This window comes from Camarhynchus parvulus, chromosome 25 (assembly GCF_901933205.1).
Source record: "Camarhynchus parvulus chromosome 25, STF_HiC, whole genome shotgun sequence".
NCBI classification, from domain to species: Eukaryota; Metazoa; Chordata; class Aves; order Passeriformes; family Thraupidae; genus Camarhynchus; species Camarhynchus parvulus.
Genome location: NC_044595.1, coordinates 3,155,689 through 3,180,220, shown reverse-complemented (window position 1 = coordinate 3,180,220; position 24,532 = coordinate 3,155,689). Strand labels below are relative to the sequence as shown.

At 64.2% G+C, this 24,532-nt stretch overlaps 6 protein-coding genes across 14 annotated transcripts; 4 read left to right on the top strand and 2 right to left on the bottom strand.

Annotated features, from left to right (window-relative positions):
• Positions 1–432: 432 nt before the first annotated feature.
• On the bottom strand, positions 433–4,466 carry FLAD1 (flavin adenine dinucleotide synthetase 1). 2 transcript variants are annotated; one of them, XR_004061388.1, is made up of 8 exons: positions 4,092–4,466; positions 3,231–3,990; positions 2,659–2,806; positions 2,367–2,465; positions 2,096–2,285; positions 1,638–1,711; positions 850–1,556; positions 436–617 (listed from the first exon to the last, which is right to left on the bottom strand). XR_004061388.1 is itself a non-coding variant. In XM_030965492.1 (7 exons), exons 1-7 carry the CDS (start codon positions 4,239–4,241, stop codon positions 1,421–1,423), a joined length of 1,557 nt encoding a protein of 518 aa, XP_030821352.1. In that variant the 5' UTR covers positions 4,242–4,466; the 3' UTR covers positions 433–1,420. The 2 variants fall into 2 exon arrangements, 1 of the variants encoding a protein (XP_030821352.1); XM_030965492.1 differs by having other exon boundaries at positions 433–1,556.
• A 74-nt stretch (positions 4,467–4,540) lies between these two features.
• Positions 4,541–5,418, bottom strand: CKS1B (CDC28 protein kinase regulatory subunit 1B). The gene is made up of 3 exons (XM_030965493.1): positions 5,305–5,418; positions 4,866–4,993; positions 4,541–4,799 (listed from the first exon to the last, which is right to left on the bottom strand). Exons 1-3 carry the CDS (start codon positions 5,361–5,363, stop codon positions 4,747–4,749), a joined length of 240 nt encoding a protein of 79 aa, XP_030821353.1. The 5' UTR covers positions 5,364–5,418; the 3' UTR covers positions 4,541–4,746.
• Positions 5,419–5,579: 161 nt separating this feature from the next.
• On the top strand, positions 5,580–15,831 carry SHC1 (SHC adaptor protein 1). Of its 6 annotated transcripts, none has more exons than XM_030965397.1 (13): positions 5,580–5,632; positions 11,038–11,199; positions 11,418–11,488; positions 11,783–11,846; positions 12,094–12,213; positions 12,629–12,682; positions 12,791–12,842; positions 13,020–13,146; positions 13,244–13,412; positions 13,596–13,653; positions 13,760–13,927; positions 14,463–14,725; positions 14,947–15,831. In XM_030965397.1, exons 2-13 carry the CDS (start codon positions 11,041–11,043, stop codon positions 15,073–15,075), a joined length of 1,434 nt encoding a protein of 477 aa, XP_030821257.1. In that variant the 5' UTR covers positions 5,580–5,632; positions 11,038–11,040; the 3' UTR covers positions 15,076–15,831. The 6 variants fall into 6 exon arrangements, with proteins under 6 accessions (XP_030821257.1, XP_030821255.1, XP_030821254.1 ...); XM_030965395.1 differs by lacking the exon at positions 5,580–5,632 and adding an exon at positions 5,639–5,712; XM_030965394.1 differs by lacking the exon at positions 5,580–5,632 and adding an exon at positions 5,769–7,619 and having other exon boundaries at positions 13,763–13,927.
• Positions 15,832–16,080: 249 nt separating this feature from the next.
• PYGO2 (pygopus family PHD finger 2) lies at positions 16,081–17,985 on the top strand. Its single transcript, XM_030965328.1, has 3 exons — positions 16,081–16,233; positions 16,320–16,369; positions 16,445–17,985. Exons 1-3 carry the CDS (start codon positions 16,110–16,112, stop codon positions 17,516–17,518), a joined length of 1,248 nt encoding a protein of 415 aa, XP_030821188.1. The 5' UTR covers positions 16,081–16,109; the 3' UTR covers positions 17,519–17,985.
• A 161-nt stretch (positions 17,986–18,146) lies between these two features.
• Positions 18,147–21,625, top strand: PBXIP1 (PBX homeobox interacting protein 1). 2 transcript variants are annotated; one of them, XM_030965345.1, is made up of 11 exons: positions 18,147–18,191; positions 18,693–18,771; positions 18,978–19,092; positions 19,177–19,244; positions 19,329–19,473; positions 19,566–19,778; positions 19,860–19,883; positions 19,965–20,038; positions 20,123–20,248; positions 20,337–21,325; positions 21,406–21,625. In XM_030965345.1, exons 2-11 carry the CDS (start codon positions 18,712–18,714, stop codon positions 21,461–21,463), a joined length of 1,872 nt encoding a protein of 623 aa, XP_030821205.1. In that variant the 5' UTR covers positions 18,147–18,191; positions 18,693–18,711; the 3' UTR covers positions 21,464–21,625. The 2 variants fall into 2 exon arrangements, with proteins under 2 accessions (XP_030821205.1, XP_030821204.1); XM_030965344.1 differs by having other exon boundaries at positions 19,314–19,473.
• Positions 21,626–22,557: 932 nt separating this feature from the next.
• On the top strand, positions 22,558–24,421 carry PMVK (phosphomevalonate kinase). Of its 2 annotated transcripts, none has more exons than XM_030965342.1 (5): positions 22,558–22,658; positions 22,801–22,864; positions 23,499–23,651; positions 23,854–23,983; positions 24,173–24,421. In XM_030965342.1, exons 1-5 carry the CDS (start codon positions 22,576–22,578, stop codon positions 24,307–24,309), a joined length of 567 nt encoding a protein of 188 aa, XP_030821202.1. In that variant the 5' UTR covers positions 22,558–22,575; the 3' UTR covers positions 24,310–24,421. The 2 variants fall into 2 exon arrangements, with proteins under 2 accessions (XP_030821202.1, XP_030821203.1); XM_030965343.1 differs by having other exon boundaries at positions 22,562–22,658; positions 23,854–23,970; positions 24,173–24,366.
• The last annotated feature ends 111 nt before the right edge of the window (positions 24,422–24,532 follow it).

Below are 24,532 nucleotides of genomic sequence, written 5' to 3'. Positions count from 1 at the left end.
ATCCCGCGCCGGGCCAGGCTTCCTGCTCCTGACTTCCCGCCGAGATAAGGGAGGCCACGCTGGCGCCAGCGCTGCTGCCGAGGACGGGGCATGCAGAGCTTCCCCTGTGCTGGGGCCAGGCAGCAGCACAGGCAGCAATGGGGCAGGGTGGGCTCACAGACCCACAGCCACGCTCTGGTGCCACCAGCCATGTCCTTTGCTGCAGCTCCCAGCCAGGCTGGGCCCATTGGAGATATTTTGTTCTAGCTGCTTCCCACAGAGTGAAACAGGAAACAGGCAGGAGTGGGGGAGCAGGCAGGAGATGCAGGCAGAACCCCAGCCCCCCACTCTTGCCTCTTGGTCCCAAGGGATGTGGGGACCCTCAGTCCTGGACAGGGGCAAGGGGTGTGCTGGACTGCCTTAGTGCTACCCAGGGCTAGGATCAGGAGGTTTGGGGACACACACACACACACACACACACACACACAGAGACATTCCCAGAGCTCTGCCCAAACAGATGCAGCCAGTCAGGCACTGCTCAGGTTTATTGGGGTTCCTGATCGGAGGGAACACAGGCTGGAGCAGTCTCAGCACCAGAGGTCCATCAGCTCCATCAGCACAGGGCAACAGGGGTAGTCCTGGGGAGGGGAGAGAGGCACAGGGGGTAACAACTCACTGACCAGAACCAAGGCCACACCCTCTCAACCCCCAGAAGAGCCACAGCCAGGCTGTCTCCCCTCAAACACCACAGCCAGGCCCTTCTCACTCCAGGAGCACCATGGCTGGTTTCTGTCATCCCCAAACACCACAGCCAGGCCCCTGTCACGTTCCAAGCACCATGTCAAGTCAAGCTGCAGGCAGGTCACTCACCCACAGCACCAGGGCAGGCAGGGGCTGAGAGGGTCCTGTGACACTGGGAGGGTCCTTCCCTAGTCCAGCAGCTCACGGATGCACCAGCTGCAGAGAAGGAAGTAGAAGCATTTCCACAGAAGCCGCAGCAGCCAGGAGCCCAGGCGCAGCCCGAGGGAGGTGGCAGTAGGTGCTGGCAGTGCCAGGGCCTGTACCCGTGCCACTTGCTGGGGAGCACCCTGCAGACAGGCTGCCATGCTCCAGAGGAGGTGCATGGCCCACGAGGAACCAGTAGGATCTGACACAGTGGGAGAGGCAGCAGTGCTGACGTGTGGGGCCCTGGCAAGCACTGGAACCTGCTACATTCTCTGCATTTCCAAAACTCCTACAATAGCGGGTGCAGGGAGGGGGCACAACCTGGGGACCCTTTTGTTCCTCCCACTCCTGCCCCATGGAGCCCTCAGGGCTCAACAAGATCACGTGCCAGTGCAGTGCAGACTGCAGCAGGTTTATTTACTGCTGACAGGCAGCAACTTTATTCAGTGTCAGTCCCAGCAGCATTCCAGTGGAGGAGGCTCCCAGAGCGTGGCCTTCACTGGCGGGAGGTGCGCTCTTCTTCCTCATTTTCCAGCTCATAGGCAGGCCGGTAGCTCTCCCGGCCCTGAGCATCAGTGCAGCGTAGAGCTGGGTTCTTCTTTGTGTTGGTCATGCTCCCCAGGGACGTGTAGCTGTGGAGGGAAGAAGCAGCTGCAGGACTGCACCCAGGGCCACTGGCTGTGCACGTGAGAAGGGCAGCACCGGGCACTCACCCTCTGTCATAGAGGATACAGTAGGGGACAAAGAGCTTGCGCAGGAACTCCCAGATGTCCCGGTAGGTCCAGTCCTGCAGGCAGAATTGGGCAGGGATTGAGGCAGAGGCAAAAGGCTGCTCCCTTGCCTCCCAGGGAAGCAAGCCAGACCTTCCTGGAGAGCACCTGGGAGAGCCAGATGGTCATCAGAGCACCACCACCCCTCCCAGCACTTCCCCAAACACAGGGCAACCCCCCAGCAGGCAAGAACGAGCCCTGCCCAACAGCACCCAGCAGCCTCACTGCAGCAGGGGGCACCCACAGCTGCACAGAGGGGCAGCAAATACTCTGGGAGAGTGAGAATTGTGAGAGAAGCTGTCCAGCATGGGGGTGGATCACTGCCAGTTCCCAGCCCCATCAGATCCCCTTCAGGCCCTGTGAAAACAGCTCCAGCCCCACAGCAGGTGGGGGCCACGTACCAGCAAGGGGTTCACCCGCATGTAAGGGGGCCAGTCGGGGTCTGTCACACACATGGGGGTCAGGGTGCGTGAGTAGGGGTCCGTGCGCCGCGTTCCCATCAGGACAGCCTCCAGCTGGGGCTGCTGCTCCTTCAGCTGCACCAGGGCCTCCTTGATGGAGCCCTCCACAGTGCACAGCTGGACCCCGTACCTGCACAGGCAGGGTGGGCAGCTGGCTGCAGGCTGCACTGCACAGCCTCTGGGCAGCAGCCCACCCCGCTGTGCCTCCTACCTCTGCACTGTTGCCTGAATGAACTGCTCCATTTCAGGGAATGGGGACACAATGCGGATGTAGAGCACCTGCAGCTTCTCCTGCCTTGCTGGGAACCGCCTGCAGAGAGACCCAGTGCAGCTGGACTCTGACCCGTGGCAAGTGGAGGCAAGGCAATGTCCAGATCCAACCAGCTAGAGCCCAGGAATCTGCTCATTCCCCCAGGGTGGAGCAAGCAAGAGCCCCATAGCCCTGGCCAGGGTCTGCAGGACCCCTGAGCCTTGCCCCAGCCTGCAACCCCCTGCATGGGTACCTCTGCACAGCAGCATGGACGAGGTGCAGCAGGGCTGTGCAGTCCTTGCCCCCGTTGAAGCCCACGCAGAGCTGGACCAGGCTGTACTGGTCCAAAGCCTCCTCGATGGTTCTCAAGGCTGCTGCCACCTTCTGCCCCAGGGCCGAGCCTGCCAGGACAGGACAGTTGGTGCCTGCCCAGCTCATGTTCCCTTAGCACAGCCTCAGGGCCTGGGGCACTTCACCCTCTGGACACACAGCAGACCCATTGCTGGTACCACAGCCAAGAGCTTGTTCAACCCAGAGATCTGGGCCACAATGTGACAGGGCTCATGAGGGCACTGGGAACTGTGGCACTGCAGCTACTGCTGCACACTGTGCCCTCAGACCCTGCCATCACCAGCCCTAACTGAGGTTACAGGTCCCATTCCCACCTGTGTGGGATGAAGCCCACTGCAGCTGCAGCATGCCTCAAGCCTGCCAGCACATCACAACAGGCAAGCTCTGCTGCCAGGCTGGTGCTCCCACTGCCCCAGCCCTGCTAGGCTGCACAGGAGAAGCATAGAGCTGTGCTGCAGCACCTCTTCCCAGTACCTGACTCAGCCAGGCCATAAACCTCCACAGCTGCTGGAGAGACACAGTCTGTCACCAACGGCACAGCTACACCCGGTGGCAGCTCCCTCATCAAGAAGCCATACGCTTCCTCCAGGTCCTGCTCTGACTCTGAGTCCAGGGTCAGCTTCACACGGTAGTAATTGCTGGTCCAGTCTGGGTACGAGCCCAAGCTGACACGGCCCCGGAAGGTGGCATCAGCCCTGTCCAGCACCGGCGTGATGAGCATCTCATCAGATGCCACATAGACGGTGCGGGAGTGGAAATGGGTCTGTTTGCTGCGGAAGAGGTGAGCAAGGCCATCCAGGGCCCGCTCCATCAGCGCCGGGATGCCGGGGAAGATGTAGACATTGCGCACGCTGACCAGCGGGTACTTGAAGGCGCTGCCAGTGTGCCCGTCCGTGCCGTAGTTGAGGTGGGAGGACTCGGGGATGCGAGCCAGCTTCATCTCAGGGCACTGCTCCTCCGTCTTGCCAAAGAACTTGTGCACCAGGGCCACCAGCTCGGGATGGAGGACGACCCTCTCCCCAAAGGCCTTAGCCACGGCCTCGAAGGTGACATCGTCGTGCGTGGGGCCGATGCCGCCGGAGGTCAGCACGTAGGTGAAGCGAGTAGCAAAGGCGGCTACCTCGCTGGCGATGGCCTCCACATCATCGGGGACCACGGAGATGCGGGCGACACTCACGCCAAGAGCCCGCAGCCGCCGGCACATGAAGGAGGAGTTCGTGTCCTGCGTGTAGCCCTGAGGGGACCGGAGACGCCCATGACAGCGGAGCGCCCCGACCCCAGGCGCAGGCCCCGGCCCGCCCCACGCCCGCAGCCCAGGCCCGCCCCCAGCCGCACCTTGAGAATCTCGTCGCCGATGATGATGATGCCGGCGGTGCTGGCGGATCCCTGGGTCACCGCTGCCGGGCTTGAGGCGGCCATGAGGCGGCAGGCGGCAGCGCGCAGAGGCCCGCGCACCCTCCCCGCAACCCGCAGCACCCCCCACATGGAGCTGCCCGGGCACCGCCGCACACCGCGACACCGCCCCGCGCGCTCACAGGCCGGCCCGCACGTCAATCACAGAGTCCCGCCAGATCCCATTGGCCGAGAGGCGGGACCTGCGGGGACGGAACCATCACAGGGCCGAGGGAAGGGGTGTCGGTGCAGCTCCGCCTCCACGGCCGTGCCCTCTCCGGTGGGTGCGGGGAGGCTCCCCCAGACCCCGGGCAGCCTCCTCGGGAAGCCCCGCGGGACAGACTCCGCGGGACCGGGACCCCTTCGCCCTCCAGCCCAGCTGCCCCCGGTACTGCAGACAGACAGCTCCCAAACATCACTTTATTAAAGATTTGGAGGCATCGCAACGGGAAGGGCCCCCGGAACCAGGGCCGAGCCGACAAAACGACGCCCAGGCAGCGTCGAGGGTCAGGGGGTGAAGTCCCCGAGAAATGCCGAGGAGAAGGAAGGTGTTTTCTCAGCGTGGAAGGATTGAGAGCTTCGGCAGACCAGGGGCCACTCACTTTTCTGGCTTCTTGGGCAGTGGCCGTCGGAAGAGCAGAATGTGGGGCTCTGCGGGGCAAAAGAGGGGGTCAGGCCGGGCCGCCTAGGCGCCACCCGCTCCCCCGCGGGGCTCACCTGGCTCGTGGATCATGTAGTGCACCCAGCCCTGGCTCTGCTGCACGCCCAGGTTCCGCCACTCCGACTCCGACAGCAGGTGGGTCTTGGGCACCAGCTTGGCGATGTCCTTGGGCAGCATCACGTGCCTGCAGCCCCGCACCTCTCAGTCAACACCGGGGCACCCCCGACACCCCCTCATTCCCCACCGGAGCGCTGTTAACGGCACCAGCACCGTGACCCGATACAGAACCCTCAGGGGGACCCCCCGAGTTACCAGGATAATTCCCCTCTTGCCTCACCACCGAGCCACGACTCGCGCCCCGCGCTCCCCTCCCACTCGCGAGCCGTTAATCCTACGCTACCGAGACATTTCCCTCCCTCACCGCAGCAAACCTTAACCGAGACCCCCTCATCCTTATCAAGCAGGTGTTACCGGGACCCCTTCTCCGCTCCTTACCGGTACTCAAACTCCTCATCGTCGTACTTGTCCGAGTAGTAGATCTGTTTGTGCGCCATGACGGGACAGCGCCGCCGTGCCCTCCCTCGGTGGCCGTTGGCGCCCCCGCCCCCCCGCGGTGCTTTCAAACACCGCCGCCTCGCGTTCCCATTGGCCGGCGCCGCGCCGGGGGCGGGGCGGAGCGGCTGCCCATTGGCCGGCGCGCGCGAGAGGCGGCGGGGCCGCCGCGCCGCTTTCCCGCGGGCCGGGCGCGGCCGGCGATTGGCTGGCGTGGGGGTCACGTGGCGCGGGCGCGGCGGGGCCCACGCCGGAGGGGCGCGGGCCGGAAGTGAGTGGCGGTGAGGGCGGCGGGGGGCGGGGGGAGCGGCGGAGAGCGGCGCGAGGCCCGCGCGTGACCGATGGTGCCCGGTGAGCGCGCGCCGGCCGGGGCGGTGAGGGCGGACGGAGGGGCGGGGAGGGGGGGAACACCCGCGCAAGGGGCCCGGGACTCAGGGCCAGGCCCCGCCGTGCCCCCCCACGGCCGCTGTGTCGCCGGACTGAGGCCGCATCGCTCGCCGCCGCTTCGCCGCCGCCGCTTTCCGCGGAACGAATTCTGGGGGGTTCTACCGCCGCCGCTGCCCGTGCTGTGAGGGCCGAGCCGCCCTTCCCGGCTGCCTCGTTCGCCCGCCGTGGGGCAGGCCCGGACCGTCCTGTGCCGGGGGTGGAGGAGCCGGTGCCGGGCCGTGCTGAGATCGGGGGTGACCCACCTGGCGTGGCGGCTGCTGCGTGTGCCGGGGGTCCCCACCCCGTGCCGGTGCGGTGCACGGAAGGACACCGGCTGTAGAGGCGCTGCAGGGTCTGGGGACAGCCCCGAGCCTGGCACGACCTCCGGCAGGGACGGGGCAGCGGCTGGGTTCGGAGGGTTCCTCGTTCTCTGCGGTGCTGGGCTCTGCCCTCCCGCCTTCTGTGCTTCAGAGTAAGGCAGCAGTGAGCACCTGGAGCCTACCCAGCTGCTCCCCCTTGGAGATGTGTGTCTGCTCTCCAGCAGCGTGTTGTGTCCATCTGTTCTTGCTTCTCCCCTCGAATCTCTTAGATGGGGTCACCCCCACAGATTGTAGACCACGGACGCGGCTTCCAAGGAGATGTGACCTGGGCCCTACTTACCACGTTGGCGCTGCACAAGTCTGTGGGCAAAGGGCACTTCTTTTCCGTGCTTGCCAGGGCTGCCCTGGTGTCAGCCTGTACCAGAGGGGCTGAAGATGCCATCTCCTCTCAGCCAAGGAGGGCTTGAGGATCCACCTGCTGCCCTTTGGTGGGGGAATCCCCTCTGGAGCTGTGCAAAGCAGTGTTCCATCCTCGGGAGGGACACAAATGGGCTTTGGTAAGGCTGAGCACCCTGGCTCTGGGTCCAGATGCTCCTTCCGTGCCACCAGCCTCGGTGTCCTGGTCACCACCTCTGCTTGGCAGTGGTGTGGTGCTGCAGGGGTCAATCTCCACGGCCATGGCCAAGCACAGCCCTCCTTATCTCGCTGCTTTCCAAGTTACTGGTGACAGCTGGCACAAGCAGATCAAGGTACAACTGCTGCCAAGCAGTAAATCATGGCTGCTGCCCTGCACTGCTCCACCAGCCTGGCCTCGACTGCCTCGGCTGGGCGGTGGCAGTGAGAGGAGTGGGAACAGTGCTTTGCTTGCCTTGTTTTCCCCTCACAGAGCTTCCTGCCTCTGCCAGATCACCCCTTGTAGTCTCTTTCCATGACTTTTGTCTTCACTGGTCCCCTGGGAGGAAGGGATACAGCCCTGGGGGCTCTGTGTATAATTTTGCATCAGGGTGCCAGCTGAAGGGGTTGCACGAGGGGGCAGCTCTGCCCCCCTGGTTGCCTTTGCTCTCCCTCCTTGCATGTGGCTTTCCTGTACTGGTTTTAGGGCTGGACAGGGATCTGCTCCAGCACTTTCCTTGGGTCACAGAGTGACTCTAGGCCCCCAATACCGTTTGCCAGTGTGGGCAGGGCCCAAGCAGTGCCAGGCTCAGCCTGGTGCTCCTGTCCCAGCACATCCCATCTCCATCTTCTTTCCAAGGGCAAGAAGGCAGCTTCCAGATTTCTCCTGCTCTTTGTGCCAGCAGCATGGCGTGGCAGCCACAACCCCATCCACCTGTGGACAGCCTGGAGGAGCAGGGGCTGCCTCGTGGCACCATGGCCACCTCAGCGGGCTGGGACAGGGCTGCCTAACTCCCTGTTTGTCCCCGAACCCGCAGGTTGGAGTGCCAGACGAGAGGGGCTCTGTGTCTGCTCCCCGCCCGGGGCCTGCCCTGCCCTCCGCCGGCGATGGAGTATGTGGTAAGGACCTCGGTGGAGGGCTAAGTGGCTTCGGTGGTGGATCCTGCCTGCCTCCTCTGCCTCCTGGGAGGTCTCCAGCCTCTTCCCCACATCTCCACTGGTATCTCCTAACCCCCTCTTCAGGGTGAAGGAGAGTAAATGTTGTTCCATGCTGCTGTGATGCGTGGGGGAAAAAGCAGCTGTTGGCTGGATTTGAGTGTTCTCCTTTGCTTCACCCCTGCCTCAGAGGTTCAGCATTGGACAGAGGGGGTCTCCTGCCCAGGGTGAGGTTTGTATGTGTGGCCACCTGCACCTTGCTGCCATTTCTTGCCAAACCACTGGTGTGTTCAGGCCTGTGACTCAGCTCCCAGATTTTTTCCAGGGAAGATGTTGGTAGCAGACCCCAAGCATCCCCACTCTGCTTCTCTTGCCTCAGCTGCTGTGTGAATTCCCAGTGTCAGGTGCCTGAAAGTAGTCCACATCCCTCTGTTCCTCATGATCCATATCTTCCTGTGGTGGCAGGGCACATGGAGCAGGACATGTCCCCAGAGCTCCTTGGGGGCAGTTGTTCCAGCTGCTCTGCTCATCCTCTGCTGCAGGGGCAGGAGCTCCTGGCATCTGCCTGGCAAGTGGCAGGGCTGCAGCCTGGGGATGGGGCTTGGGACTGCCTGTTGAGGCAGGGCCGGTGTTCTGCACCTTTGCACGTCTCCAGGTTTGCCTTCTGCACTCAGAGCCCACTGAGGGGGAGCTCTGATGCCCTGGGGTGGACTCTGGGGCTGGGGGGGCTGTGATGGTAGCACCTCTGGTCCCCAAGGGCTGGGAGCTGCCTGTAACAGTAACAGGCTGTTACAGACTGGCCTGGAAGGTTCTGAGAAAATCAGCAATTACTCTAGCTTATAAGAGCAGAGATGTGTCTGAGCAGGAGCTTCAGCTGGGAGGCTCATCAGCCCTTTGCTGCCTGGAGGTGATGGCTGCTCCAACCCGTGGGGTGGTGGAAAGGGGCCAAGGAGACCTTCCTGCCCCCTTGCAATTCCCTCCTGCTCTCATCCTGGGAAGCATCAGGGCTCACAGAGCTGCCGTGCCAGGCAAGCCCAGGCCCACATCAACCACTTTGTCCATCGTGGGCAAACCCCAGTGCTCCATGGCCACTTGATGCTCCCCTGGCAACAGGGCTGCACTGGCCCCTCACCGGGCCAGCAGCTTCCTGCCTCAGGGCTTCCTGCTTTTCTTTAGAGGAGTGGTGCTGCGGCCACAGGAAGGTCACAGCACTGACTGAGCAGCCAGGGGCCCCTGGAGGGGACAGGCAGTGTGGAACAGCCAGCACAGGCTCTCTGTGCCCGTGGGACCACCGTGGCTAAGCTGGGGGGGCATGGCCAAGGAGATGCTTCAGTGATGGCCCCACTCGTGTGTGCCACAGCCCCTCGCATCACGGAGGTGGCAATTCCCAGCCCTGTTGTGGCTTTCCCTGTCCCCACGGCAGTGTGCCATGCTTTGTGAAGTGGGGCAGGCAGCTGCTGGTGCCAAGCAGTGTTGGGGGAAGGCTCCAAGCAGGGAAAGCCTTTTCGTTGGCCTGGATTTACCCAGTTTTGGTTTGTGGACAGAGCATCTGGTGGTTCTTAAGGATCTGGCTTGTCTTGCGTCAGGGGTTGGGTTCTGTCTGAACTCCTAGAGGGGATGGGGACAGCTCTCATCCCTCACTGAGGCCAGGGCTGTGGAGGGCAGCGCAGTCGGGCTGGCCCGAGTTCCTGCTGCATGCAAGTGCGCCGAGGATAGGGCAGCAGGGGAGAGCTGTCCCTGAGCCCCCTGATCCACAGGTGGGAGTTTCACCCAGCTCCCCGAGGCTGAAGGGGCCAACTTTGCCCCCGGCACGTTCTTGCCGCCCCTCTCCCGCTAGCTCCGCCTGTGACCTTGATTTTTCTGCTCCAGATAAGCGCTGCGTCCCCACCCCTCGCCGGGAGCCCCTCCTGCGCTGCCGCCCCAGCCCCAGCGCAGCCCGCGCCGCGGGCAGAGCCTGCCCTGCCGCCTGTGAGTCAGCACAGCTCTTCCGATCAGCCGCAGCCCCTTCATCTCTGCTCCCGGGAGGGGCAGCCGGCATGCGGGAAGCAGCAACGATTAGCTGCAGCCTCTCCCACGGGCTCCCCACCGCGGCTGGGGGTTTGTGCTGAGCCCTGCCTTGCCCAGCGCACAGCCTACCTGTATCCTGCTCCTGGCCGTCCTCCTCTTTCTCCCAGCAGCCCTCCAGGCAAGATCTGTGCTCTCAAAAGGACTGCATGTCCCCGTATTCCAGGAAGCTGCGAGCACCGGTGTCATCTCAGCATCGCTGCTCCCCCCGGCAGAGCCCGGCAAGCCAACAGCAGCTGCTCGCCGCCGGCACGTGGGTTGGGTGGCGCTGGCTGCCACACAAGGACCTTGTTCCCTCCTGGACAGTGCTCGGAGCAGGGCTGGGATGGGCTTGGATGCGCTCTGTGTCTGCCTCATCTCCGGGCTTTAAATATTCATGCTTTTGATTTTCTCTTAGCGGGCAGCGGCACAGGGGCTGGAGCGAGCTGTGGGGCGGAGGAGGGTGGCTGTGCCGAGCCCAGCAGCAGGGGAGAGGGAGCTGGAGCTGGATGAAGACAATGGGTTTTGTTGCTGGCTCGGTGTTGAAGTGGCTTGAGGACCTCCAGGCTGAGCCCAGAGCATTCTGAGCTCCCCTCCCTGTGCCAGCAGCTCCGCGGCCCCGTTTCCTCCCTGCTGTGGCGCGTTGCTCTCAGTCTGAACGGATCTGCACATCCTTGCTGCTGCTGATCACGACTGATCAGCTGTGCCTGCACGGTGCCAGGCAGCCCCTGGACCTGCTGCCTGGCATGCCAGGCCCAGCTCTCCCTGCCAGCCATGTGAGGCTGGCGTGGACCTAGCGCAGAGTTCGGCCAAGGCTTCTGCTTGGGGGCAGCTTCTCGGCGGCTGCAGGCACTCGGACTCTCTGCAGGGCCCCTGTGAGGCCCAGCTGGCTGCATCCACCCTACTGCCACTCGGGACAGGGCGGCTGTGGCCCTTCTCACCTGCCTCCAGCATGGATCTCCTGCAAAAGAGCAAATACAGCCACCTGAGGAATGAGTCTGTCTCCTCTCCGGAGGAGGCCGTGGCAGGCCTCCTGCCCTCCCCAGTGGAGTCCCTTGCAAGCATGCAGTCTCTGCCTGGTTCCCTGTCCTCCTCCCTCAGCCACGCTGCACCTCTCGTGGAGCTCTCACCTGAGCTGGAGGAGAGCCCTACCACGCTCTGCTCCTTCTTCCCCAAAATGGCCAACCTGAAGCTCTCCAATCCCGCCAACTTGCTCAGCTTGCGGGGCTCTGCAGCCAGCAGCAGCCCAGGGGAGCCTGGTCCCCCTGGGATGCCAGCACTAGTGCCAGGGGGTGGTGCCAGCCCCGGCTCAGGGAGACCTGTTGCTGTCTGTCCCCAGGATATGAACAAGCTGAGCTGTGGGAAGAAGACGCGGGTGGAAGGCGGCCAGCTGGGGGGTGATGAGTGGACCCGCCACGGCAGCTTTGTCAATAAACCCACCCGCGGCTGGCTGCATCCAGATGACAAGGTCATGGGCTCTGGGGTCTCCTACCATGTCCGGGTGAGTGCTGGGGACACTGGGAAGGGTCACTGTGGGGATTTGGGGACCTCCTGGTGGGAGGATGCACCAAGATCTTTGGGGAAGGGTGGGGGACAGGGCAGTGGGATTCCCAGGGAAGTTACTGCTGTGAGCTGGGGTGTTGAGGCCCCAGCCCCTTCCCTGGGTGCTTGGGGGACAAACTCCATGGCTGGCCAAGCTCACCTTGCTCTCTTGCACAGTACATGGGCTGTGTGGAAGTGCTCCAGTCCATGAGGGCTCTGGATTTCAACACCAGGACACAGGTGACCAGGTGAGCTCTGCCTCTCCCCTGGGGCTGCTCATTTTGGGGGGGGGGTGAGGAAGTTGTCTGAGCCATAGGCAAGCCCTTGGTAGCACAGGGCCTTTCAGTGGGGGCCAGGGGCTGCTGCAGCCCATCAAACACTAATTCCAGTGTACCTCACCCCACATGGCACTGCCTGAGAACTTCTACTTTGTCTCTCCTGTGCTGATCCCTGTGTCCCCACTGTCCTGAGTGCTGTGTTTGGGGGGGTCTTGGGGCAAGGCAGGCACTGTGGGGGCTGACATTTCACTGCACTCCCTGCAGGGAGGCCATTGGGCTGGTATGTGAGGCTGTGCCTGGTGCCAAGGGAGCCGTGAGGAGGAGGAAGGTGAGGCCTGGCTGGGAAGCAGCTGGGGGACTGTTTGTGGCTGGTTCGGGCACAGGGCCAAGGACCAGCTGGCAGTGCTGTGCTGGTCAGCCCAGGGCTCTGATCTCCCAGCTGAGGCTTGGGCCAGGGCCACTGGTGAGGACAAGGTGCCCATCTCTCTGTGGAAGCAGTGGGATGTGCTCTGTCCTCCTGCTGCTGGGCTGCCTGGTCTGGGGAGCCCTTTCTCTATGCCACCATTTGCCTCTAGCCCTGCAGCCGCTCCCTGAACTCCATCCTGGGCAAGAGCAACCTGAAGTTTGCAGGCATGCCCATCACCCTGACCATCTCCACCAGCAGCCTCAACCTCATGGCCTCAGACTGCAAGCAGGTGAGAAATGGGGAGGGGTTGGGTTGGCTTTGGACAAGCAGGAATCTTCATGTAGCTCAGATCTTGCTGGGGCAGGGGGTGCCCCCAGGCTCCCTAGGGAATGTCTGGATGGGCTGTGAGATGGGTGCTCACCTCCCCACAGTCCCTGGGGCTGAAGAGGTGGGAGGAATATCCTGTGTGCTTTGTGGGATCTCTCCAGGAGACTGTGAGACCCAAATCCCCTTGATCTCCTGGTTTTGACCCCAGTCCTGGTGATGTCCCAGTCCTTTTCCTGGTGGTCTGAGGCACATAACCAGGGCTCTGGAGGATTTTGAGCCCCCATGGTAGGTCAGCCCTGGGGAGGAGCGGGATGTGCCACCCCTGGGTGGGTGACAAGGCACTCCTGGCTGTGTCCAACAAGCTCTCCACCTTGCAGATCATTGCCAACCACCACATGCAGTCGATTTCCTTTGCATCAGGGGGAGACCCGGTGAGTATCTGGCAGGGTCCCCATCTGTGCCCTGTGTGGGGGCCTCTCCTGCCCTCTGCCCAGTGCTCCCCAGCAGCCCCAGCCTCACTGCTGCTGTCTCACCCACAGGACACAGCTGAATACGTTGCCTATGTTGCCAAAGACCCCGTCAATCAGAGAGGTGAGGGTGCTGCAAGGGTCCTCGATGCCAGAGCCCCACTTTGGAGGTGTTCAGGATCAGCTCAACATAGGGGGGGAACTGGGTGACCCCTGAGAAAGCTCTGGGGTGTAGAGCGCTCAGGGGTGGAGAACCTTGGTGCTGGAGTTGCACAATCCCACCCCTCTGTTTCCTACCCAGCCTGCCATATCCTGGAGTGTCCTGAAGGCTTGGCCCAGGATGTGATCAGCACCATCGGGCAGGCCTTCGAGCTGCGCTTCAAGCAGTACCTGAAGAACCCTCCAAAGCTGGTGACCCCCCACGACAGGTCAGAGCAGGGTGGTGTGGCCAGGAGGAGGGTGGCTTTGGAGAGGGGATGCAGCCCTGGCCGCTGTCACGGGCTTATCTGTGCTGTGCTCCCCCAGGATGGCAGGGTTTGATGGCTCTGCCTGGGATGAAGAAGAGGAGGAACCAGCCCCGGATCACCAGTACTACAACGACTTCCCTGGCAAGGAACCTCCCATTGGGGGGGTCGTGGACATGCGGCTGCAGGATGGGGCTGCTCAGACCCCAAATCACTTGGGTGCCACACTGGTGAGGCTCTGGGCACGTCCTCACAGGGAGGCACCATCTGATAAGGGAGATGTAGGGACCCCGAGTGGGCTGTGGGTTCTGCTGAAGGGGGATGTGTGTCTCTGGTGTCTCTGGGGTGTGGGGAGCAGGAAGGGGGATGAGCAGGAAAAGGGGATGGGGGCTCATCACTGCCTCTCCCTGCAGCCCGTTGGCCAATCCGGTGGGGAGTATGACCCCCAGAAGCAGCACGCTCCTGCCCAAGGTAATGTGATGGGTGTCTCCGTCCTCTCCCATGGACCCCCAGTGCTCTGGTGGTGGGGGGCCAAGGTGGGCTGAAGCAACCCTGCTGACCACAGTGCTCCTGCTAGCAGGGAGAGAGAAGTACCCAGCTCCAGCAGGCACGGCTGGGCGCACAGACCTCTTTGATGACCCGTCCTACGTCAACGTGCAGAACATAGACAAGACAAGACAAACTCCAGCTGCCAGCACCCCTGCCACAGCCAACGGCAGCACGCAGAGGGACCTCTTTGACATGAGTGAGTGAGCGGTGCCTGCAGCCAGGGCTGTGCATAGGTGGCTGTGGGCTTGGCCATGGGCCCCCTACTCTGAATTAGGAGTCTCCTCAAGCCAGGTCTCATAAGCTCTTGGAGATCTATTTCACACCCAAGATAGCTCAGCTACCTTAGAAGGCATAAAAGCAGCAGGATGGCTTCTGTGGCAGCGTTGGAAACAAAGAAGTTTTAATAAAAGGCAAAATAACAAAACGCTTTACAGAGAAAAACCGATCCAAGTACAAGAAGCCTTCCTGCCCCTAGTAAAACACCTCACAAAAGCAATTAATTTCTTTGTTCTCTTCTTTTTCTAGTAAATTGCCCAAGCAAGACTTTTTAGCTCCTATCCAATTGGCTATCCTTAAGTTTGAAGTGAAATCCTCCAAGTCCTATGAGATGCCTTTTCACTTAATCAAAAAGAGAAACTTCTGGGCTTATTTCCTTTTTAAAGGGACAAAGGATAGTTTTGTCACTGTGTCAACAAGAGGCACATTCCTACAAAGCTCCTGTGTCCTTGCAGAGCCCTTTGAAGATGCCCTGCGTGTGCCCCCCTCTGTGCCTGTGGGGCTGCCCCCTGCCCAGGTGGTGGCCTCCATGGAGGAGCAGCTGAGAAGGGAGCCCTGGTACCACGGCAAAATGAGCCGCAAGGAGGCCGAGAAGCTGCTGAAGGTCAACGGGGACTTCCTGGTGAGGGAGAGCACCACCACCCCGGGCCAGTATGTGCTGACTGGCTTGCAGGGTGGGCAGCCCAAGCATCTGCTGCTCGTGGATCCCGAGGGAGTGGTGAGTCCATGCAGGGGATGGAATTTGGGAGGGTCCTAGGGGTTACAAGAGCCACCAGAGCATTGGGGTTCTGCACTGCTGGGCTGGCTTTGGGGATGGACAGAGCACGGGTTGGAGACTGCAGCCCCAGCTCTGTGCCCAGCCCGTGCCATGGAGGGTGGTGGCTCTGGCCTCACGTGGGCACTGACAGCATCCTGAGCACCCCTGTTCTGTCCCCCCAGGTGCGGACAAAAGATCATCGCTTTGAGAGCGTCAGCCACCTCATCAGCTACCACATGGACAATCACCTGCCCATCATCTCAGCCGGCAGTGAGATGTGCCTGCAGCAGCCCGTGGAGAGGAGACTGTGAGCGCCCGGGAACCCCGGTGCACGGCACCCCCAATGCGCAGCCCTCCGGCCGTGTTCTTGCCCCACGGAGCCCTCAGACTCTTCAGGTGCTCCACCCGGGACTGAGCACGGACTTGCCCGAGGACAGGGCCTCTCTCCTTTCACCACGTGGAGCTGGTGGCCATGGGGGGCTCAGGCTGTGAGTGCCTGCAGGGTAGGGAATTGTTCTTGCAAAGCCTCTCCAGCTCCAGCCTTTGCAGAGCAGCTCAGCTCCTACCAAAACCCAGCCCTGCTGCTGTGCCACAGCCATTCTTGTGCTCACCAGCACGGGCTCAGGACTGGCAGGGCTGAGCCCCCCTGAGCCAGAGGCAGCCTGTCCTTATCTCTGGCCCCTGGGCCAAGGAGGGGGCCCGTGGGGGGCTCCGCTCCCCCAAGCACGAGGCCCTCGACTGTACCGGATCACTTTACGTGTTTAACTCTGTGCCTTGACCCCGCAGGTCCCACACTCTTATGCAAGGGCAGGGGCTGGTTACAGAGCCTCCCCCATGCTCCCAGCACCCTGTACCCTCTCCGTGACATGCTTGTGCTCCAGGACACGTTGCCACCATGTCCCCTTCCCTCCCTGCCCGTCCCGGCTGGGCAAGGGCAGCTCCGGCAGCCCCGGGGGGTTGGCGGGAGGACCCCCCTGCATGCACAGTGTAACTCCCCCAAGCCAAAGCGCAGCCTCGCAGCCCCTGCCCCGCTATACCAAAGGAACTGGCGGTTGTATTAAAGTTGGTATTTCTCTAGGTCCTGCCTGGTGTGAGCTGGGAGGGGTCGGGTGGTTCCTCCCCGTCCTTCCTTCTCCCTCCCCCTACCTCGTACGTGGTTTGTCCCGTCTGCTCCCCCCCTCCTCTCGCGCTGCATTTGGTTTGGTCCGACTGGCGGGTGGGGCGGGAGCCTGCGATGATTGACACGTCTGGCGCGTCTCGCCCCGCCCCCCGCGCGCTGTGATTGGCCCCGCGCGGGTTCCGGTTCCGCTCGGGCCATGGCGGCGACGCGCGCGCTGTGAGGGCTATGGCGGCCCCTCACGCAGAGAAGCTGGAGGGAGCGGTCCCGGCCCCGCCGGCCCCGCCGGGGCCCCCGCACCCCGCGGGCAGCGCTGCCGCCGGCGGGCCCGGCCGGAAGCAGGGCAAGGCAGGTGAGCACGGGGGGGAACCGGGACCGTGGTCGGGGTGGGTGGGGGTCGCCCCGGCTCCGCTGACGCGGCCTCGCTTGTCCCCGCAGGGCTGCAGATGAAGAGCCCCGAGAAGAAGCGGCGCAAATCCAACACGCAGGTAGGGCCGGGCTCGGGGCGGCGCGGGGGCCGGGGACGAGCCGCAGCAACCCTGACCGCCACCTTCTCCCCGCAGGGCCCTGCCTACTCGCACCTCTCGGAGTTCGCCCCGCCGCCCACCCCCATGGTGGATCACCTGGTGGCTTCCAACCCCTTCGAGGATGATTTCGGGGCCCCCAAGGTGGGCGCGGCGCCCGCCCCGTTCCTGGGCAGCCCGGTCCCGTTCGGCGGTTTCCGCATGCAGGGGGGGATGTCGCCGCAGGTGCCCCCTGGTTACGGCGGGGGTCCCCAGCCCCTACGGAGGCAGCCGCCGCCGTTCGCCCCCGGGCAGATGGGCCCGGCCTTTAGCATGCCCCCCCAGAATCCAAACTACGTGCAGCCGGGGGGCTTGAGCTTCGCCGGGCAGCCCTTTAGCCAGCCCCTCGGACAGAACTTCAGCCCCCCTATGGGGCAGCTCATGCAGGGGCCCGTTGGGGGCTTCGGGCCCATGATGTCCCCCACTATGGGGCAGCCCCCGCGGGGGGAAATGGGACCGGGGCCAGCCCTCAACCCTCCCGGAGGGCCAGCGGTGCCTCAGCGCTTCAGCCAGCCCAGCAACCTCTTTGGACAGTCGCCCATGCAGCGCCCCGGGCAGAACATGCCCCCGCTGCCCCCCACAGCCAGTCCCTTCCCTGGGGCGGATCCCGGCTTCCCCGCTAGCAGCGAGGAGGGCGGCAAGAACCCTCCCCCCAGCACCTTCGCCCAGGAGCAGCACTCGGGCTCGCCTGCCACCGTCAACGGGGCACAGCCCGGCTTCGCCCCCAGCAGCGGCGGCCGCGGCGCCGGCACCCCCGAGAGCAACAGCCTCCCCCTGCCGGCCCCCGGCAAGGCCGGCAGCGCCTCGGGCCACCAGCCGCCCCCGGGGCTCGTCTACCCCTGCGGGGCCTGCCGCAACGAGGTGAACGACGACCAGGACGCCATCCTGTGCGAGGCCTCGTGCCAGAAGTGGTTCCACCGGGAGTGCACGGGCATGACCGAGAACGCCTACGGGCTGCTCACCACCGAGGCCTCCGCCGTCTGGGCCTGCGACTTCTGCCTCAAAACAAAGGAGATCCAGTCGGTCTACATCCGGGAGGGCATGGGACAGCTGGTGACCGCCAATGATGGCTGAGCCACCCTTCAGACGCCATGTACAGCTTTCCCCACACTGATTTAGGACCAAACACCCGTTTTTTGTAGCTGTTGCTCCCCCTGCCAGCCAGAGAGCCACTGCCGTGTCCTGGCTGTGGCTGCTCACTGGGCACTGCCTGGCACCGGGACCTTCCAGGGGACCGGGGGCGGTGCTGGCCGTGCCAGTGTGAGCCCTTTGCTCTGGCCCCGGTGCACCGGCTTGCTGGGGGCTGGGGCTTCCTGGTGCTCCACAGTGCTGCCCCCATTTGGGTCATTACCCTTGCGGGGGGCGCCCCCTGGGCTGTGCAGCGCTCCTGGTGTGTCCCCTTCTACATTCACGGGGCAGAGTCCCGGTGCCCCCTGCTCCGGTGCTCGGGATGCTCCCGGTACCCGCTCCCCACCCCAGGTCCGTCCGTTTTATCCAACCGTTAATGGAAATTTTTGTACCGTCGTTATAAAACTCTGAAACGCGTGTGTCGGTGTCTGTCCGGGGGTGTCGGTGTCTGTCCGGTACCGGGTTGGGGGGTGGGGGGGGATGTTCGGTACCGGCCGCTGTCCCCGCCCCCCTTCTCGCGACGCTGCGCCACGGGCTGTGATTGGCTGCCGCTGTCACGTGCGCGGGGGCGGTGGCGGCGGTCCCGGGGAAAGTTCCCGGCAGGACGCGGCGGGCGCAGGTACCGGGAGCGGCGGGAGCGCTGCCCCTGCCGGGCCCAGCCGGGCCAGCGCGGGGCTGAGGGCGCGGGCGCAGCTCGGAGAGGCCGTGGGAAGCGGAGAGGAGGGGGTTGTCAGCGGCGGGGCCGGTTCTGAGTCCTGGACGGGGAGCCGGGAGGGAAGGGAGGGGCGGGGGCTGCTGGAGACCCCCGCCCGGTGCTGACGCTTTGCTGTGGGGCGGTGGGATCCCGACCGGGGCCCCTGGTTCCCCCACGCCGGGCCCTGCGGCTCCCGTCCACCTGCTGACTCGCATCACCGGCTAAAAATACCCCGCGGCGGCAGCTGGTGTCAGGGGGGTGCAGCCCAGAGCCGGTGCACCGGGACGCCTCCCTGAAAGCCTCCCAGCTACAGGCTGGAGGGACCGGCTGGCACCGGCACCGTGGCTCTCCCCGTCACATCTAGCCGGTCCCGGGAGCTGGGTCGTGTCCCGCTGTCCCTGTGTCCGCCCGTCTGTCCCGTTGCAGGTAGCGCTGGACTATCCCTATGGCGGAGAAATTGGATTCCCGAGATTCAGAGAGCAGCTGGGTGCTGGCGGGCAGTGAGGTGAGGGCTCGCAGCCCCCAGAGCAGATCCTCAGTGCTTGAGATCTCCAGGGCTACATCCTGACCCCATGCCTTGGGGCCCTTAGGGCAGCCCCCCAGAGCTGGAGACCCCCGGGCACACCCCACAGTGCCCACCTGGGGCTGCAGGCAGAGTGGGCACATGGAGATCGGGGCTAAAAGTGTCTCCCTATGTACCCCCTCCCTTAGGGTCTGCCCATTGACACGGTGGGTCCAGAGCAGGACTCAGCCTCCCACGGGTCTGACGATGAGGAACCGCAGGAGGAGGAGGAGGAGGATGAAGGCACCCAGGACACAGTCACAGGCAGGCAGCCACCAGGGGTGTGGGGCAAGGCTGGTGTCACCTTCTTGTGCCACTGTCTCATGCCCATGCTCTGCCTCTCCCCAGCTGTGACCGCCAATGGTGCCACCACCTTCCCCAGCCAGACCTTGTGCCCTGAGGGCAGCGGGCAGGGGGTGAGTCAGACCGGGGGGCTGGGGGTGAGCTGGAGCTGCTGGGCTGCTCCCCACACAGGGATACCCCAGTGCCTCTGTCTGCAGGACACAGAGCAATGTGAGGACTCCAAGGCACAGGCAGAGCCTGCCCTGGATGGCTCTGCAGAGCCCAGTGTGTTGGAGGGCGATGAGCAGGAGGAGCTGGATGCTGAGGCTGAGCCACAACCCCGCCCTGACACCCCCCCAGCAGGTCAGGCCTCGCAGGGGACTGGCCTGGGGAAATCTGTGCTGGCAGTGTTTAGGTGTAGACCCTCCCTGGAGGTCCCCCCCGTCTCCCCCTAGGGCCAACAACGGAGGACATGTCCTGCACCAGCAGTGACGATAACATGGAGGGGCTGCGGTGGCGGCCGGGCCACAAGCCCCGTCCTGGGCCCGCCACTGTCACACCTGCCCCACAACAGGGGACACCAGACACTGGTGATGATGGGCTCAGTACGAGCACGTACCTGCTGGGGGCCTTCGCTGTGGTTGTTGTGGGGCTGCTGATCATCACTGGTAAGTGGGGTCCCAGTGGCCGAGGCCCCAGGGACAGGGTGGGGTCCAGACGTCCCCCTCATTGTCCCCTCCTCTCCCCAGGTGGTATCTACGATGTGGCAGATGGTGAGTAGAGGTGGCAGCCCACCTGGGCAGGGGGACATCTCGCAGCAGCCTGCACATTCAGACCCGTGTCCTTCTCTGCAGGCCCTGTGGAGAGTGTGGGGAGCTGGGACTTGGCTGCTGGGGAGCAGGAGTCACTGCTGTCCATAGACAGCAATGTAAGGAGGGGTCTCAAGCAGGGCTGAGTGAGGGCAGAGGGTGTCCCCAACGCCCCCAGGGCTCCCAACCTTCCTGTCGTCCAGGACTCGCAGCAGCAGCCCCCTCTGCCAGATGATGGGGGCCCGCAGAGCATGCAGTCCATGAGCCAGCTCCTGGACAAGCTGGCCAAAGAGAACCAGGAGATCCGGCTCATGCAGGCAGAGCTACAGGTTGGTGCCCAGTACCACTTCTCTGAGATGCATCCTGGTGCTTCTATCCCGCTGCCACCTCTTTCACAGCCCCCTACTCCTGCCCCAGGCCCACAAGGAAGATCTGCAGGCGCTGCTGCACAAGAGCGAGGGCGAGGCGGCGGCGGCCGGGGCGCAGCAGCAGAGCCTGGCCACGGAGAACGCGCGGCTGCGGCTGGCGCTGGAGCGGGAGGTGACCGCGCTGCGCCAGGCCCAGGCTGAGCTGCGGCGCCTGCAGGCCACGGGGGGCCCTGGCAGCCCCAGGGAGCCACGGGCAGAGCAGCCCCGTGCCACGGAGCAGCCCCGTGCCACGGGTGTGCCAGGGCACGGCAAGGCCGCGGCACGGCAGCACGGCAGCCTGGACTCGCTGCGGCAGGAGCTGGCGGACACCCTGGACCGTGTGCGGGGCTCTGGGGATCTCAAGGGACTCGTGGAGGAGCTGAGCACCCTGGAGCAGCACCTGGCCCAGGTGCTGGAGGCAGACAGGTCGGGGTCCTTCTCCACAGCCTGGAAGAAGCCATCCAAGGTGGAGAAGGAGAGCAAGTGGCACAAGCAGTATGGTGCCAGGGGGTCCCCCCACGAGCAGGAGAGGAGAGAGCAGGGCAAACCCCACAAGAAGGAGCCCCGAGCCCCCCGTGAGCACAAGCCAGGCAAAGCCTGGGGGAAGCCGTCTCACAGCCACCCCCGGCACTATTCCCATGAGGTGCCCTGGCTCAAGCGGTACCGGGCACCACAGGGCTGTTCTGGGGTGACTGACTGTGCCCACAAGGAGGGCCGGGAAGTGCTTGGGGTTGCCCTGGAGCCGGTGCAGAAGGTGCAGTTCCTGCAGCTGCTGGAGAGCTTCATGGGGCAGCTGGGCTTGGGCAGACAATTTGGGAGGCTGGCACCGCGGCTCGATGGGGCCTTCAGGGCTGACGGTGTCTTTGCCCACGACCGCCTGCGGTTTGTGGATTTTGTGGATGATGTGGAGGATCTGCTTGAGGACGTGGCGTGGCAGGAGCAGGGTGACAAGAAGGCGGCTGATGGCTTTGAGGAGTTCATGCTGCAGCACTATAGTGGGTGAGCTGGGGTGGGCAGTGCCAGGGGTCCCCAGGGATTCCCCCCCACTGCCTCCCATCACATTTTCCCTTCTCTTGCAGCACCTCCGGGAACATGTGGAGCCAGAGAGCCCCAAGGCAGCATGGCACGCGTGGGTAGAGCCAGGGGGGCAGTAGTGTGCCAGCCCCCCCCACAAGGGCTCCCCACCTGCTGTTTATGGGGGTCTAGGGGTGCCCCACATCCTGTAGGGCCAAGTAGGGCCACATCCCTAACCGAATGCACTGTGTGACGCTGCACTGCCACCATGAATAAAGTCACTGCTGGGCAGAGCTGTGTAGATGTGGGGAAAATGGGGGTGGGGGAAAGGGAGGGTGCTGAGGCAAGAGGGCTGGAGAAATGGGGGTTCAGAGGAGGAATAGGGCGTGTCAGGAGTTCTTACACCAGGTAAGAGCAGATGGGACTCAAGTACTGTGGGCAAAGAAGGTGCTGTGAGAGGGAAGGAAGGAGTGCAGGGAGGAGGAAGGGCTGCTGCGGGAGACGGGGTGCTGATGAAAAGGCGGGGCAGAGAGGAATATGGGATGTTGGAGGAGAAGGGGGTTGCTGGGGGAGAAGAAAGGGTATTGGGGGCGCTGGGGGAAAATGGGGATTTAGAGGAGGGAACAGTGAAGAGGAAAGGGGAGTGCTGAAGGAAGGGAGGAGCAGTTGAAAAAGTGGGGTGCAGACGGGGCATAGGGATGTTGAGGAGGAAGGGTGCTCGGAGAGAAGAGAAGGTACTGGGGGAAACGGATGCTGGGAGATAGCGGGGTGCAGAAGAGGAATAGGGATTGTGGGTGAAGAATGCTGGGGAAATGCAGATGCTGGGAGGAGCAGGGTGGTGTGGAGAGGGAGCGTCAGAGGAGAATGGAGAGTGTGAGGAGGAAGTGGGGGCACTGGAGGCAGGGAAGGGCAGAGGGGCAGAGGGGTGCGGGATACCGGGGGCAGAGGGGTGTCGGGGTGTGGGGTACTGGGGGCGGGGGAGGGCAGGGGGCAGAGGGGCAGAGGGGTGCGGGATACCGGGGGCAGAGGGGCAGAGGGGTGCCGGGTGCGGGATACCGGGGGCAGAGAGGTGGCGGGGTACCGGGTACCGGGGGCAGAACCCGCCGTGTCCCCAGGACAGCCTCGGTGCGGTGCGGGCTCTGCCCGGCAGGGGGCGCCGTGAGACGGGCGGGCTGCTGGGGGCGTGGTCGAGGGCGTGGTCATGGGGCGTGGTCGGGGGCGGGGCGGAGGCGCCGATGGCGGCGCCGCGCTCGGTGCTGCTGCTGAGCGGGAAGAGGAAATCGGGGAAGGATTTCGTGGCCGAGGAGCTGCGGAGCCGGTACCGGGCCGGGCGGGACTCGGGCCGGGCGTGTGGGCGGGGAAGGCACGGCGGGCGGGGATGGTACCGGAGCACAGGGAGGCCGGGACTCGGCCGAGTGGAGCCGGTGCCAGTGCCCGTCCCGCTCACTCCTCTCCCGCAGGCTGGGCCCTGATGTCTGCACCATTCTGCGCCTCTCCGGACCCCTCAAGGAGCAGTACGCCAAGGTACCGAGCCGTGTCACACCCGCCGACCTGTACTGGGACGCTGCCGTGCCGTGCCGTGCCGTGCCGTGCCGTGCCGTGCCATCCCACGCTCGTACCGTGACACACCGTGACACACAGTGCCACACCGTCCTGAGCTGCCAGGACACTGCCGTGCCGTGCCGTGCTGTGCCATCCCATGCTCATACCGTGCCACACAGTGCCACACTGTCCCGAGCTGTGCCGGACAGTGCCGTGTTCTACCACGTGCTGTGCCATCCCACGCTCACACCGTGCCACACCGAGCCGTGCCGCGCCAAGCTGAGTTGTGCCAGGGCATGTGCTTTGCTGTTCTCTGCCTTCCCATGCACAGTGCCGAGCTGTGCCTGCCCTGCTGCACCGTGCTGTGCCATCTGATGCTTTGCCATGCTGTGCCATGCTGCACCACACCAAGCCATGCCAGGACATGCTGTGCCACGTTGTGCCATCCCACGGCCGTGCTGTACCACACCGTGCCGAGCTGTTTGTGCTGTGCTGTGCTGAGCTATCCCGTCCCTGTGCTGTGCTGTGCTGAGGCACGCCGTGCCACAGCAGCCGTGGCCGTGCCATGCCGTGCTCTGTGCCCAGGCCCTGCCCACCGACCCCTCCTTCCCCACAGGAGCACGGGCTGGACTTTGAGCGCCTCCTGGATGCCAGCGCCTACAAGGAGAGGTTCCGCCAGGACATGATCCGCTGGGGCGAGGAGAAGCGCCGCGCCGACCCCGGCTTCTTCTGCCGGGCCGCGGTGCAGGGGGCGCTGCAGCCGGTGTGGGTGAGCAACGGGGACGGTGTGGGTGAGCACCGGGAGGGCACGGGGGGCTCTACAGCCGGTGTGGGTGAGCACCGGGAGGGCACGGGGCTCTGTGCCGCTATGGGTGAGCTCTGGGGGTGCTGCAGCCACTGTGGGTGAGCTCTGGGGGTGCAGGGGGGCCCTGGGGGCACAGGCCGGGGGCTGATGGAGGAGCCCTGTGCAGGTGGTGAGTGACACGCGGCGCCTCTCAGACGTGGAGTGGTTCCGGGACGCCTACGGGGATGTGGTGCAGACCGTGAGGGTGGTGGCTACTGAGGAGACGAGGAAGAGGAGGAACTGGGTATTTGTCACTGGTGAGCGAGTGAGGGGCAGCTTGGCCAGGTGTGACACCAAACCTGGGGCTGCTGCCTCCACTGCCCTTCCTTGGCAGTGGGAGCCAGAGCTTGGGATCAAGGCCCCCACCTCTGGGGGGTGAGGCTGTGGTGAGGGGTACAGACACATCCTGACCATCCCTGGGGCCTCCCTGGCCTCTGTGCTACCAGGGGTGGACGACGCTGAATCTGAGTGCGGCCTGGACCAGGGAGTGGCCTTTGACTGGGTGATCACCAATGATGGGGATGAGGTGGCCCTGGGCGAGCAGCTGGAGGTGCTGGTGCAGTCTCTCCACAGGAGCCTGTAGCTCCACGTCTCTCCACTGGGGCTTGGGGGCTGCATCATCCCCCCAGCCCCTCATCTCCACCTCCTGCTGCTGCTTCCTGTTCTGGAATAAAGCTCTGACACTGAGAACCGCTGCCACGCTGGGCCTGTGTGTCATTTCTGGGGAAGGGACACACAGGTGATCCTGCCCCACGCCCACCATGGGTTTCCCAGCTTCCAGGAGTCAGAACTTCTGTCCTGCAGTT